General features: G+C 51.9%; 1 protein-coding gene across 1 annotated transcript in view; it reads left to right on the plus strand.

Annotated features, from left to right (window-relative positions):
- LOC103610349 (PR domain zinc finger protein 16) overlaps positions 1-13,444 on the plus strand; it is a gene marked incomplete at both ends in the record, with an annotated part of 41,592 nt that overhangs the window by 1,238 nt on the left and 26,910 nt on the right. The window contains one exon of the mRNA XM_008594532.1: positions 9,978-10,080. Coding sequence (XP_008592754.1) covers positions 9,978-10,080 — 103 coding nt within the window. The remainder of the gene's footprint in view (positions 1-9,977; positions 10,081-13,444) is intronic.

A 13,444-nucleotide genomic window follows, 5' to 3' on the forward strand; every position in this document is an offset into this window, starting at 1 on the left:
AGCCCGGCCTCCCGAGTGGCAGCTTTTATCCTGTGTTCCCAGAGCACTGGATTCCTCTGGGGTGCCTGGAGCCCCCAGCCCATCCGTCAGAGCCGTTCCCCTCTGCCTACCGTATCTTGGGGTTACACGTGAGATTTTTATTTGTGAAAAAGGATTCCATTGCTTTAAACAGTGTTTGTGAAGACCACATGAAAAGGTACATTCTGACACAGACCATGCAAACTGTTCAAAGTGGTGCAAGGCTTTTGACTTTAGAGAAACAATTTTGCATTAACAGACGCGGAGGTTGAACCCGAGGGAGGTTCCCCGGGCCCCAGCAGGCTGCCAGCGGTCTCCCCCACGAAACTGTTCAAAGTGGTGCAAGGCTTTTGACTTTAGAGAAACAATTTTGCATTAACAGACGCAGAGGTTGAACCCAAGGGAGGTTCCCCGGGCCCCAGCAGGCTGCCAGCGGCCTCCCCCACATGAGGCCAGTCTCCCTCTTGGCTGTGGGGCTCAGCCTGGACCAAGCAGTTGCTCCACTGGACACAAGCTGGTTCTGGATGGGGGCATGAATTCGTCTCTGCTACCAGGACTTCAGTGGCCTTAGCTTTTGAAATAACTTTTTCTGATTGCAAAAAAAAAAAAAAAAAATACAGAAATAAAGCAAAAGAATAACTATAAACTTTAGAACAGAACTTTTTAAAAAAAAAAACTTTTTTCTTCTTCCAGATGAAAGTGAAATTTGAGTGAAGGAGTTAGATTTGAGGCACATGGAAAGATGGTCTTTCTGGACCCCTTCTGGAGTGCGGATTTTTGGAGGGCGTGTGTCCCTGGCTGTCTGTTGAGAAGCTGGGGACCACCACAGGTGTACCTCAGGGCTGGGACCAGGACGTGCTTTTGTGAGAAACAGATTAGAATAATGAGAGGTCCAGACTTTTTTATTTAAGAAATAAATGTTTATTAGAAAGTTCGAACTAAACTTAAGCAATACAGTAGGTATCTTCATGTGTCAAGCTTTTAAAAAAAGAAACCGAGGTATAATCTTCTCAAAGAAAAGACCTGTCTTTAAAAATTTTTGTTTTGTTATTATTTCTGGGAAGCTTTTATTTAAGCTACACATGGGGTCCAAATGGAACTGACTGCTTTGCAGCAAACTGTCTTTCCGTTGTCAGGACCAGAGGACAGAAATGCTTTCTGCGAGGACAAAATAATAATCCTTGACTCTTACTGGTTGCTTTTAATTTCACCCCACCTTTATCCCACAACACTTACTCTTTCCAAAGCCCCATCCTAGAGACAGAAACATGCCTGGCTCTAGTACCCAGTCTGTCAACACTCCTCTGGCTACCTCTTCACCTGCTAGACGTTTCTCTCAGACACAGCCTCACGGAATTAATTTTCCCCGTTTTAGGCCCACGGGCTGACTTAAAGCCACAAACTCAGAAGGAACTTGGAATGCACATTTAAGAAGTGGCACCACGGAAACCGCCCACCTGGGGCATTTCCAACCCCCTCAACCTTGTGTTGAGACCCTTCCCCTCTGAGGGGGAGAAGAGCCCTCTGCCCCGGGACACCCCTCATACAGCAGCGGGTGACACCAGCTGTTACAAGGTATTTGAGATTCCCGCCAACATTCCCCCAGAGGTGTGCCTCTGGACTTGATACACCGCGTGGCAGGAGCCAAGCAGAGGCCAGAGGAAACTGGCCGGGTGGGCACAGGGACAAGGGCTGCTGAGAAGCCATCAGGCGCTCAGCTTCCCGTCCTAAAGCCTCAAGCTTTGAATTTCAGTTGTCAAAGGAAAATGCACACTTTGCGGGACTTATTTTCCTTTGAATAATAAGGTTTAAACTCTAATCATAATATGAAAAACTGCTCTCGGAAACCTAGAAATGCACAATAAATATTTGTTGGTCAAATGCAATGATTTTTAGAAATACCTTTCAATGACTTTTACAAAAGGTGTATCATAGATTCAAACTGTTTTCTAAATAGTCTCCCAAAAATAGGGTTGTTCTCTCTCGTGGGGTGGCCACGTAGGGCCTCAGCAGAATGTTTCCATTGCCTGGTCCTGACCGTGGAAGTGGGCTCCTGAAAGCAAACTACTTTGACCCCATTTGTAGGTAACATAAAAGCTTCCCTGAAACAGTAATAATAAAACAAAGATTTTTGAAGACAGGCTTCTCTTTGAGAAGAAAACATTACACGATATGAATGGGGTTTCTCAGATTTCCATGATCCCAAGAGTTTCTGCCAGGATTTCCTGGTACTTATGGATACCACACCCCCACACATACACACGCACACACATGCACATGTACACACACCACGTCCAATACAGCATGGACACCGAAGGGAAGGAGTCCGTATCTGAATATCTGAGCTCCATAAAGCAGCTTCAAGTTTGCCAGACGGTATTCAGTAGGGAAAACGCTCAAAGTCAGAGAAGCAGGAGCTTTGTTTTGAAGGTCAAGACACATGACCTTGGCCCCAATTTTCAGAGTAGAGAGGAGACTGGGGCAGAAGAGGGTCTCAGCATCCTAAAGAGAATGTTCTGGAAGCCATAGTCCCCCAGAGGAGAGAGGAAAAGAGCCCTCCATGAGCAGAGGAGGGAGACAGCTCTGAACTGAAGACTCGGGTCCATGTGCAGACCAGGGATCCGGACTCCAGCTATCTGCTGAATCTTCTGCTAGTGGCTGTCAGGACTTGGGCACACTCGGAAGGTCCCGTGTCTTGGGAGAGACCCATGCCTCACGGGCGCGTTGGAGGTGGGGGAGTCACATCTTCGTTGGCCTGTCAGGGTCTTCTCCTGGCCTCCACTGGCTGCAGGGTGCTGTGCATGCAAAGAGACACCGTCCCCCCACGTCCCTCCTGGTTCTGTGCAGCTCACTGCAGGGTGCTGTGCATGCAAAGAGACACCGTCCCCCCACGTCCCTCCTGGTTCTGTGCAGCTCATGTCTCCCAGGAACCTGCTCGGACCACTGATCACATGCCCTCACCCCAACCTCATCTGACTTGCCTGAGTCCCCTGCCTTAATACAGAAGGAGATCGGCTTTTGTGCTCCTGTGTGGCCATTTGGGGTGGGGGCACGTGACCATGAGAAGAAGTGAGCCCGGGGCTGGAAGGGGCTCAGCGACTGTCCAGCAAGTTTCCCCGAGGACTTCTCCAGCGTGCCACCTCCTGCTGCCTTGGCCAGTGGACGGAGGCGGGGCAGGCTGGGCTGCCACACGTCCTCCTTCCCAGCCAGGGTGGCCCGGGGCTCCGTGCCCTCCCCATCTCAGGATTCCTGTGAACTTGGCCATCTCCTCTGTGGACTTGGGCTGTCCTTTTCCCCCTCCGTGTTCTCATCTGGGTGGAAGAGTCCTCCTCCTGGCACGGCGCTCTGTGGCTCTGAGCAGTCTTGGCCCCAGGGACATAAAACTGACCGGCCTGTCACCCCAGCCCTCTCTCCTCTAGCACCATCTCCTTGAAGCTCTGGATGGGAGCCGAGCAGCAGCAGAGGCCACATGAGTCCACAAATTTTTTCCTGGGCTGGTCCCTGTCACCTAAATGGTGACTTGTGGCTTTCTATATGCATAAAGAGGCCACAGCCAGTCCATGGCCAAGGGCACACCGAGCCCCTAGAGGCTGCCAGCTCTCCTGCCTGGTGGCTAGGAACAAAACGTCCACAGCAGACAGCAGGGGTGGCTGAGCCACTCTCCTGGGATTTTTCTGGGGGGGGGCTGTCAGATGGCGGCCGGAGAGCCTCGCTTGACAGCCAAGCATGTCAGAAGCTGTCATCATGATGCTTAGATTCACTGTTTCACCTTAGCAGGAAAGCACCCAGAGGTATCTCCATCCCCTCTGGGTGCAGGACCCCTCCCCACCCCAGCCAGGGCCTCTCCGCCCCTCCACCCCTCAACTCCCACTTTCCTTTTGGAAAATTCAAGACATTCAGATCACCCCTGGGTGGTTCTTTCTCCTGCAATTATGAGCAAATGAGTTGGTTTGAAATGTTTCAGGAGACACAGACAGGGTCTGTTCCTGAACTTGTTCTAATGTTAGGAAAGAAAACAAGAGCTTGGAAGCAAAGTGCCCACAGGAGGAAGCGGGAGGCGGGAGAGCTATTCACCGAGAGACTTTCCTTCTTTTTCTCACGTCGCCTCAATAGGGTGAGAACGCTGGTGGTGGGATGTCGGCTGGCCCGTGGGGCCGGGGTTGGCAGGAGGTGGGGCTGAGCTCACACACACACACACACACACACACACACACACACACACACNTTCTAATGTTAGGAAAGAAAACAAGAGCTTGGAAGCAAAGTGCCCACAGGAGGAAGCGGGAGGCGGGAGAGCTATTCACCGAGAGACTTTCCTTCTTTTTCTCACGTCGCCTCAATAGGGTGAGAACGCTGGTGGTGGGATGTCGGCTGGCCCGTGGGGCCGGGGTTGGCAGGAGGTGGGGCTGAGCTCACACACACACACACACACACACACACACACACACACACACGGGGGAGCACAACAGGGGGCCGCCAGACCCCCCAGTGCACCCCAGAAGGGCCGGGACGCTAGCTCGCCCCACGCGGCACCCCAACCCAGAGAGCAGCCAAATCCTCCTGCCCGTACAGCACCTAGGGCTGCCCAGGACAACCCAGTGACACCAGCATATTCTAAGGGCCAAGCAGAGGGGCCAGTGCACCCCGAGCCCGCTGGTCAGGAGGCTGCAGCCACTCAAGCTGAGCACGAGGGGCTGGGTCTCCCCGAAGTGGAGCAGGGTAGGCCCTCGTCAGAGTGTGCTGGACGAAGGCATCTTATTAGAAGATCAGCTGACGGCTAGCCACACGGCACCGCTACAGCGAGAGCCAGCACTTGCTTTTAATGAAAACCTGGTGCTTCCCGCGCCCAGCGCAGCCCGCCGGTGAAGGACATTTTCTTTCCGATTTCGTTTCCTTGGCCACGGCCTGGTCCCTTTCTCCGTCAGGGTGTGCGATCTGCCAGGGTTGGAATTTTACATGGAGGGCATCCGACATCCACCATCTTTCTCTGCCCACCCCCGCCCCGGACATGTCCGTAGTTTTTTTGTTTTTATCTTCTACAGTTTTTTAAATTAATAATCATAAATGTTTTATTTGGTCGATTCTCATGGTAGCCTCCAACAATTAGATACAATTTTCCCCTTTGAACAGGAGAAGGGCAAGAGTACAGGATTCATTTCAGCATTTCTTAACCAGTTTACAAAAGACTTTCAAAATGTATCAAGATTCAGAAAAACTGCCACATTGTACAGGGCTCTCTTTGGGACAAACTAATCCTCTTTTTGGCGAGGAACAAAGTTTAAATGTGACTGCGCTGCACAGTACCTCCCATAACCACTTGCCGGAATTTGTATTCTCTCCTTAATCAGATGCTATACCCGATTAGAAGAAGCCATTTAAGAATGACAAAGAAAATCTAACCGTGGACTGATCATTTCTATTTTAATAATCCAGATCCAAGCTACATAACTAAGAAATAGATAAGCTTATAGAATTTCCTTTAATGTTTGAGCTGCTGGGATGCTGTCAGAATATAAAGCCACAAAGTAATAAAGATTTAGGCACAAATAAAATTGCTTCAGCCTCGCAAGGGAAGAGAGGAAAGTGGCAAATCCCAGGGACTCCGAGGAGCCTTTTCCTCTCTCGGCCAGAGGAAGGAATTGCCCGCATGTCCCTGGAGCCTGTCCAGGGTGTGGAGCCCAGAACTGCTGTCCCCATGCTCTGGCTCAGCGCCGAGAAAGCAGGCAACCAAAACAGGCCAGAGGAAGGCTCCCGAAGAGAAGGCGTGCGCGGTGGGGGCAAGAGACATGAAGACCTCTGCCCAAAGCCCGGGCAGCTGCGGGTGCTTTTCCTGCAGGCTCTTGCAGCATCGACAGGGTTGGTTTTTAACACCAAATCCTCAGCCCCTTAGCCAGCCTCAGGGTTCCGAGAGTGCGTAGCCCTTCCCCAGGGAGTATTGACTCACAGTTTGGGGACAAGTATTTGAGATACACGGTGAGAATTCCAAAGTCCTTCAAGCCACGAGGCAGTGCTGAGACTCAGCGGCCTCTTTGGAGATCTCCAAGAACAACAACAACAAAAAAAATGCCCAGGGATAAATAACCATGGACCAATGTCCTCTCTCGAAGAACAGGTGAGAGGCAGACTGGATCACTAGACGAATTTGCGTGTCAGGAACAATCTGAGAAGAATTCAAATTCCACTCGCTGCACGCATGTCCTTTATGAGAAAAGCCACCCCTGCACCATGCCAAAGCCTTCACAAATTCAAGCACAGTTGAATTCTGAAACCCAGGACGGTGAGAGGTTGATTTTTTTAAAGAGAGAAATTTCACATGTATCCTTTGAATAACCTTTCAAGTTTCTTATATTGGTCAAAGAAGATTATGTATTTTTTAAAGTAGCCCAGAAATCCCCTTGAATGAAAAAAAAAAATTAATTTTTCCCCAGAAGGGGAGAACGGCGACTGCAGCCTGTATTCAGTGCACTGACTTTCGGTGTCATTTGATGGAGTTTTTCACCCATTTAAATTTTAAAATTCTAAGATTAAGTAGGAATGAAAATTGTGAAACTCAAAGCTTCATATTTAAAAGTAGTGTGTCCCCTTCCTCGTGAAATGATTTGATATTAAAAAAAAAAATGAAAGAGCTCTAAGAAGAAAGCATCCAGAAGCTGACAGCCATGGTAAACGTGACATATTTCTTTGTCTTAAAGAATGTTGTCGGGGGGGCAATGATGTTCATTTTCAGAAAAAGCTCAGTCTAAATGCATGTGGCCTGTGCTCAATCCAACTTTTCTCAGGCAATTTCTCTGCCTTTTGTTGAGAACGTGGCCATTAATTCGTCTCAGAGCTCCGTTTACCTACGAGGAGCCGCCTCTTTGTGTCTGGAAAGTGATAAAAGGGGACCCTATAGGCAGGGTCACGCTAAATACAGTTATAACTCTGAGGACCTGTTTTTGGTGGCGTTCACCCATGTTCAATAAATGCATTGTTGTTGCAAAGAGGACCTGGAGTGTTGAAACAAGGACTTAACTTCAGATCAAGCCTGTTTGGCATCATTATTTTTTAAAGCCGTTTAGAGCAGACATTTATTGGCGCTCATAAACTCAGCTGTTGTTAAGAGGGTCCCCACCCTCAGATCCTTAAACCAAAGAGAAAATTCCAGCCTTGCCCCTGGACTCAGACAGGATTTAAATAGTGCAGAAAGGTAACTGTTTGGAAGGGGACAGACACTTAGATGCTGTCACTTAAGCAAACACTCCATTCCTTTTCCTTTCCTGCGGCCAGTCGCCCTCCCCTAAGGCCGCCATTGGGGACTAAAGGGTATCAGACACTGGAGGGCTTCATTTTCCTTGAACAAGCCTCAGCCCTTCTTGTGAAAGCTCTTGGCCTCAGCCTGCCCACGATGCTAACCTGGCCGGCGGGTCTGAACATGATTGACTGAGGGTCATTCACTGGAAGGAGGATTACAGACCCGCTGCAGGAATTTTTAAGGGACTGCAATAATTTATTATAGGCCCTGCACGCAAGGGGCCCGAGGCAGTACAGTAAATGCGCAACTTGTAATGCCCTGGAAGTCAGGAGGTGGCCCAGGCCTCAGTCCTGCAGACGCCTGGTTCCCACCGAGGCCGGCCTTTGTCCCGGGAAGTCGCCTGACCCCATCGCCCAGGACCCCGGGCTTTGTCGTGCTCGCCTCGCTGATAAAGCCTTTTGTACCGGTGGGAGCAGGTCTCAAGACCATGGGTGGCTTTTGCGCGCATCTCTGTGCTCTTTGCAAAGACGCAGCAGCTGAGTTTGGAAAAGTTTGCGCTGAGTCCTGTTCACCTCCGTCCCCCGCTCCAGGCGGAAGCAGGTTAGGGACACCCCCCTAGGCCCTGCCCCACACCCTGCGTGCGATTAATTCCTTCTTTGGCTCAAAGTCTCTCAGGCCATGCAGCTGCCCTGTGTCCTCTGTGCGCGGACCCGGCGGCCGTTCTGTGGGTCTCAGGCCTGGGAGGGGGCACCTGCCCGCTGTGGCTCAAGGGGTGATGTCCGCACCAGCCCTAGGAGGGTCACCCGCGAGGCCGGACCCCCTCCAGAGCCGGGGTGTGGGGACCTGGGAGGCCCGGCGGCCCTCTGAGGGGGTCGGAGGAGGGAAGTCGGGTGGCCCTCGCAGCTGGAGCTGGGGTGGGGACAGGTGTCAGGTGGCTGGAGCCCCGCAGCCAGGTGGGCGGAGGATGTGCTGCCTGCCCAGGGCCAGCTCAGAGCGCGCAGGGACAGGGCCCACGTGCCCTCCAGTGGGGACCCACGGGCAGCCTCCCTGCGCCCGACCCTCCCCTCACGTCCACCTGCACGCCCATGATCCAGTTCCTATTCTCCATTTTTAAGTCTCTTCATTGTTTTAGAGACTTACCTGAGAGTAATTGCCAAATGAACAGCCTCTCCTAACCACATGGTAAAGGGACTTTACACATCAGTAAGATACATACGTGCACCTGTGTGTCTTCTACGGGTGCAGTTCTGAGTCTGGGTGTCCTGGAGGCATAGCCTGTTGTGGGCACCATGCAGAAGGGAAAGCAGCCCTGTGCTCAGCTCATCTCTGGGGGGCCCAACCATGTCCAGCAGCAGACCCGAGCAAGGGCCACCGCAAGGACAGCCGAGTCCCCTCCCCTCAGTCCCTGGAAACCCTTGCCTCCTGAGTGCAGACCACCTGGGTTTTCTTGGAGAACATTCCTCCCTTCGCTTGCTCCCTCCTCTTCAGCCCCCTCTCCAGGAGGAGGAGGATGCTGAAGGACCTCCCAGGGGTCAGCCTGGGGGAGCCTCAGCCCTGGGTCTCCCAGGGCATGTGGATTTCTCTTGGGTCTCTCGCAGCCTCTCAGCCAGTCCCCTGGCTAGGCCTGCAGGCTCCTGGAGGCCCTGAGGTTACTGTTATCAAATTAGAGCTCCAGACACCCACGTGCAGGGGTGGGCAGTGGATCTCCCTGAGAGAAATGCTCCCACTGTCAGACATTTCCAGGCTTAAGGTGCAAGAGTCCTGGGGTCCGCTGTGCTTATGTGGGGAACGGGAACCCCTACTAAGAGGACCTGTGTTGCTGCTGTCTGTAGAGGATAGGGGGCTACAGAGCAGGGTCTGACAAAGTCAAAGAGGGGCCCTGTCCTCCCCCAAAGTCGCTCAGGCCTGTGGTGCCCATTCCCTGGCCTCTATCCCAGATGGCCTGGCCACTCCTTTCTGAATTGCTAAAGTTTTCTTCACCTTGGCCACCACTTCAACACCCCCAAGACAACTTTCTTTTTCCAGGAGACACGTTGGCACCTATAGCTGACGTGGTTCAGGACAGTGCTACTCAAAGCTCGACATTCCAAATAAAGTCCCCTCCACCCCAGGGCTGCAGAATCTACCCTGAGTCCTGTCCCCTCCTCAGGAGTGTCCCTCATCTCAGACCCCAGGCCAGCAGTTGGGCACCAAGCTTGCAGCAGGCACACACTCCCCTTACCCCGTTTGCTCACAGCTTCTGCAGCCTGGTGTCCCGACCCATGGGGCCGGTGCCAGTTAATGGACATGTTCATAAGCAACCAAATTCACCCCACACCCATAGCCCCAGTGGCCAAGGGTATCTCACCTACATACACTTTCATGAAAGAAACTTAAGAGCCGACCCAGGCCCACTCCTGATGAAAGTCTCTCTCGCTCTTTCCCTGGGACGCTGCCTGGTTGGGAACCTGGATGCTGACCCTCACGTGTGTAGTTTTGTACCGCCTTTATCAATATCCCCAAACTGGGTAAAACAAATTAAACAGGGACTCAGTTCCTTTTGAGCATATTCTGCAGAACTTCCAGAGGGGACCCTCTTAGTGGCAATTAGCAGAAGGGTCGAGTGGGCCGCGGGCCAGCCTCCCCGTGAGCTGTGCCACAGTGTGCAGGGCTGAGTGCACACAGAGTGGCTTTCCAGACAACAGCAAGCACCCCCACTTACCCTTTCTCTCTGGTCTCTCCACCCTAGATTTATTATAAAGTCATTAAGGACATAGAGCCGGGCGAGGAGCTGTTGGTGCACGTGAAGGAAGGAGCCTACAATCTGAGCGCGGTGCCGCCTGGTCTGGATGGTAAGACACCCCTGGGCTGCTGACCCCGGGAGCCCCCACCCCACCCAGAAGAGGGGCACCCTGGCCTCGCCTCACTTCCTGCCACATAACGAGGCCCAGGCATCCCCCGCTGGTGGCTACGGCCCTGTGTTTGCAGGTCTCAGGCCAGCAGAAACTGCACCCGCCTACCGACTCCTTGACCTAAGGCTTCCTGTGTTCTTCCCCGGGTGTAGGAACCACATCCCGAATTTAAGATAGGGCTTCAGATAATGCGGGAGAATTGTCCTCATGCTGAATTAGATCTCTGCAGGGCTCGAGTCCTGAGTCATTTTTAAAAAACTGTTATTGTTATTATCAGCAAGAGCAGCATTGTCGTCAAAGAAACCAGTCGTGGGCCTGGGGCTTTCTGTCGTGGGGGTGATCGCACACGTATCTGTCAAAGTGATGCTATCATTAGTTAAAAGTCCAAGAAACGTGAGGGGAAATTTTATTTGGTGAGAAGGAAAATGTAGGACTTGGGGCAGGTCTTCCAGTGTCCTACAGCCGTCCCGCGCAGGGCTGCAGAAATCCTGACTTCCCTTCCTCTCGATTTCCGACCCGGTATCCGTCGAGGAGGAATTGCGGCCAGTAGGTTTCCCTTCTCCATCAGCCACACACGAGAGGGCCCTCGAGGAAACGCCTGTCTCACACGGACGAGATTTTCTGAAACAGATTTATTTTCCTTCCTCCGTGTTGTTAAGCAACGCGTCCCTGCCCTCTGGGGTCCTGCAGTGGTTGGTTCGAGGTGGCTGCATTGGCAAGGGAGGACTGGTCCCCAGCTCCACGGGGTCCTTGCTGAGCACGGCTCCAGGTTCCACAGCTACTTCTGTCCTTTGGAGGAGACCCCACACGTGAACAGGGAAGCAGTGTCCCTTTCTAGCCATTCCAGAGCTGAGTCCTCATGCTGAGAAAGGACGGAGGCTGGACTTTTCCTTCCGGCTCCCTTTCCCCTCCCCTACAGACACACCAAGGCTTAGTGACTAATGTCACCAGCTGCAGGTTTCTCTAAGGAGCCACTCTAATGTCTCAGTGAAGACGTGGCACTGGCTCGGCCAGGGAGCTGGGCACTGGAATTAGCAGGAGGGTGGCTCCAAGACCAGACCTGGGGAACTCTGCCTTAATTTACCCTTCAGGTCACCGAGCTTGGCCCAGCAATTAAGTCCTTCCTTTCTACAGCAGCAGTTTATGCCCCTGAGTTGCCTGAAAGGAAGTTACCACCAAAGGACAATCTTATGAGCCGGGTCCTATCTGTTTTCTCCTCTAAAGGGCGGTTTTAATGAGGCCATGGAGAAAGGAAAAATAAATTGCCGAGATCTGGATAGCAGGGGAAGGTCTCGTTTTCCTTAAAATAATTATTGAAAAGACGTATGAATCTTAGATACCGCCCGAGAACTCCAAAAGATAAATCCACTTAACTGAAGGAGGGTGCTCGACTGTGGAATGTCATTTGTATAATGAAATTTCTTTCTTCCAAAAGGCTTTTTAAAAACCTCAATTCCTGTTCCCCACCCTCCTACCACCCCCGACATTAAATAACCTGGGTCTGCGTTTTCCTAATAATCTATCGAACATTTGTGGGCTAATTGCTTTCCACACATAATGGTCCAACGTCAAATATTTGACTTTTCCTACTCTCTTCTGTCAAGATCACTTCTTAGTCTCCCAACAGCCACCCCCCCAGTTAAACTCTGAATCACACTGAAAGAAAATGCAAAAATGTTCCTCACTACGATAATTATCATAAAAAATCTTTTATCCCAACCCCGGCTAAATGCAGCCGGCCCCTTATCACTGCAGGAATTTGGAGTAGGCTCTCGAGCTCTTTTGAGCCCGAGTCTGGTAGATTAGCATGTAGATGCCACGTAATTGCTAACCCCTTGGTTCTCCGAGGCCATTAGGCACCGATTTATTTTTCTGTTACATTCCTGCTCTGCCGTGAAAGTTGCCGATGGAACTTGAGATAGACAAGCAAGGCGCAGATTTGACCAGCAAGACGCCAGGCTGCCACGGCGTTGGCTCAGTTGGTGCAGGTGGAAGGGACGCCTCGCCCCCCAGCCTGTGTCCCCGCGCCAGAGTGAGATGAGGGGCTTTGGTTTCCACTCACTATGTTCTGTGCCTTGGTTGCGGGAAAGGGGACTTTGCCGGGGACCCTGTGCGGGGAGCAAGGAAGGAGGCAGGCCCTGGTTTGCCAGCAGGGCAGGGGGCGCCGAGCATCTGCCCTGCAGCTCGGGCTGGGCGCGCTGCTTCACCGAGGCGAGGTGGCTTTGTAAAGAAATGCGGTTCCAGCCGCCACACAAGTGGTTCAAACCAGAGGGAAGCCACTTTCAAATTCATTAGCTCCAGCAACTTTTTATTTCTCCTTGTGTGGGAACTTGCTGCTCGGGAGAAAATAAAGAAAATCATTTTCATTCAAATGTGCTTTTCTTTTTAGAAAGGCTCATGACAATCTACTTTTCCCCTCTCCAGAAAAGGTCAAGGAGATGCCGTGTATCGCGAACAGAGCACGAGACAGAAGACAGAGAATATGACAGGACGTAACAGGGTCACGGACTGTCAGAACGCAGCATGATCTTTTAGTGATTCTTTAGAACGGGATTCCTTGTGCTGGGAAAACGAACCTACGTAGGCTGTGCCCCTCCTCCCTGCCCACGCCCAGCTGGCCCAGGGTGCGGTCAACCCCAACTCCACCTGCCCTGGGCAGGTGAGGCTCTGACGTGCTCTCTCCCCAGCTCTGTCCTTCAACAGGGACAAGCTTGAGTCCGTGGCGATTCTTTAGAACGGGATTCCTTGTGCTGGGAAAACGAACCTACGTAGGCTGTGCCCATCCTCCCTGCCCACGCCCAGCTGGCCCAGGGTGCGGTCAACCCCAACTCCACCTGCCCTGGGCAGGCGAGGCTCTGACGTGCTCTCTCCCCAGCTCTGTCCTTCAACAGGGACAAGCTTGAGTCCGTGGAGGGAGGGGCAGAGCGGGAGGAGGGCAGCGTTTGCCACCAACTGTGGCTCTGTCCCTCCAGGACACCCCCGAATGCCGCCGTCGCAGCGAGAGTCAGGCTGAGTTTTCATTTTAAATCCCCAATTTTTTTTAAATTTAATTTTATTTTGTTACTATACAATATGGTTGACTATTGTGGCCCAATTACCAAAACCTCCCTCCCTCCCTCCTCCCTCCCAACAACGTCCTTTCTGTTCACTTGTCGTATCAACTTCAAGGAATTGTAATTGTTGTGTCTTCTTCCCCCACCTTATTTGTTTGTGTGTTTATTTATTTCTAGCTCCCACCAATAAGTGAGAACATGTGGTATTTCTTTTTCACTGCCTGACTCGTTTCACTTAATATAATTCTCTC

Source organism: Galeopterus variegatus, unplaced genomic scaffold (assembly GCF_000696425.1).
Source record: "Galeopterus variegatus unplaced genomic scaffold, G_variegatus-3.0.2 Scaffold10978, whole genome shotgun sequence".
In the NCBI taxonomy this organism is placed as follows: domain Eukaryota; kingdom Metazoa; phylum Chordata; class Mammalia; order Dermoptera; family Cynocephalidae; genus Galeopterus; species Galeopterus variegatus.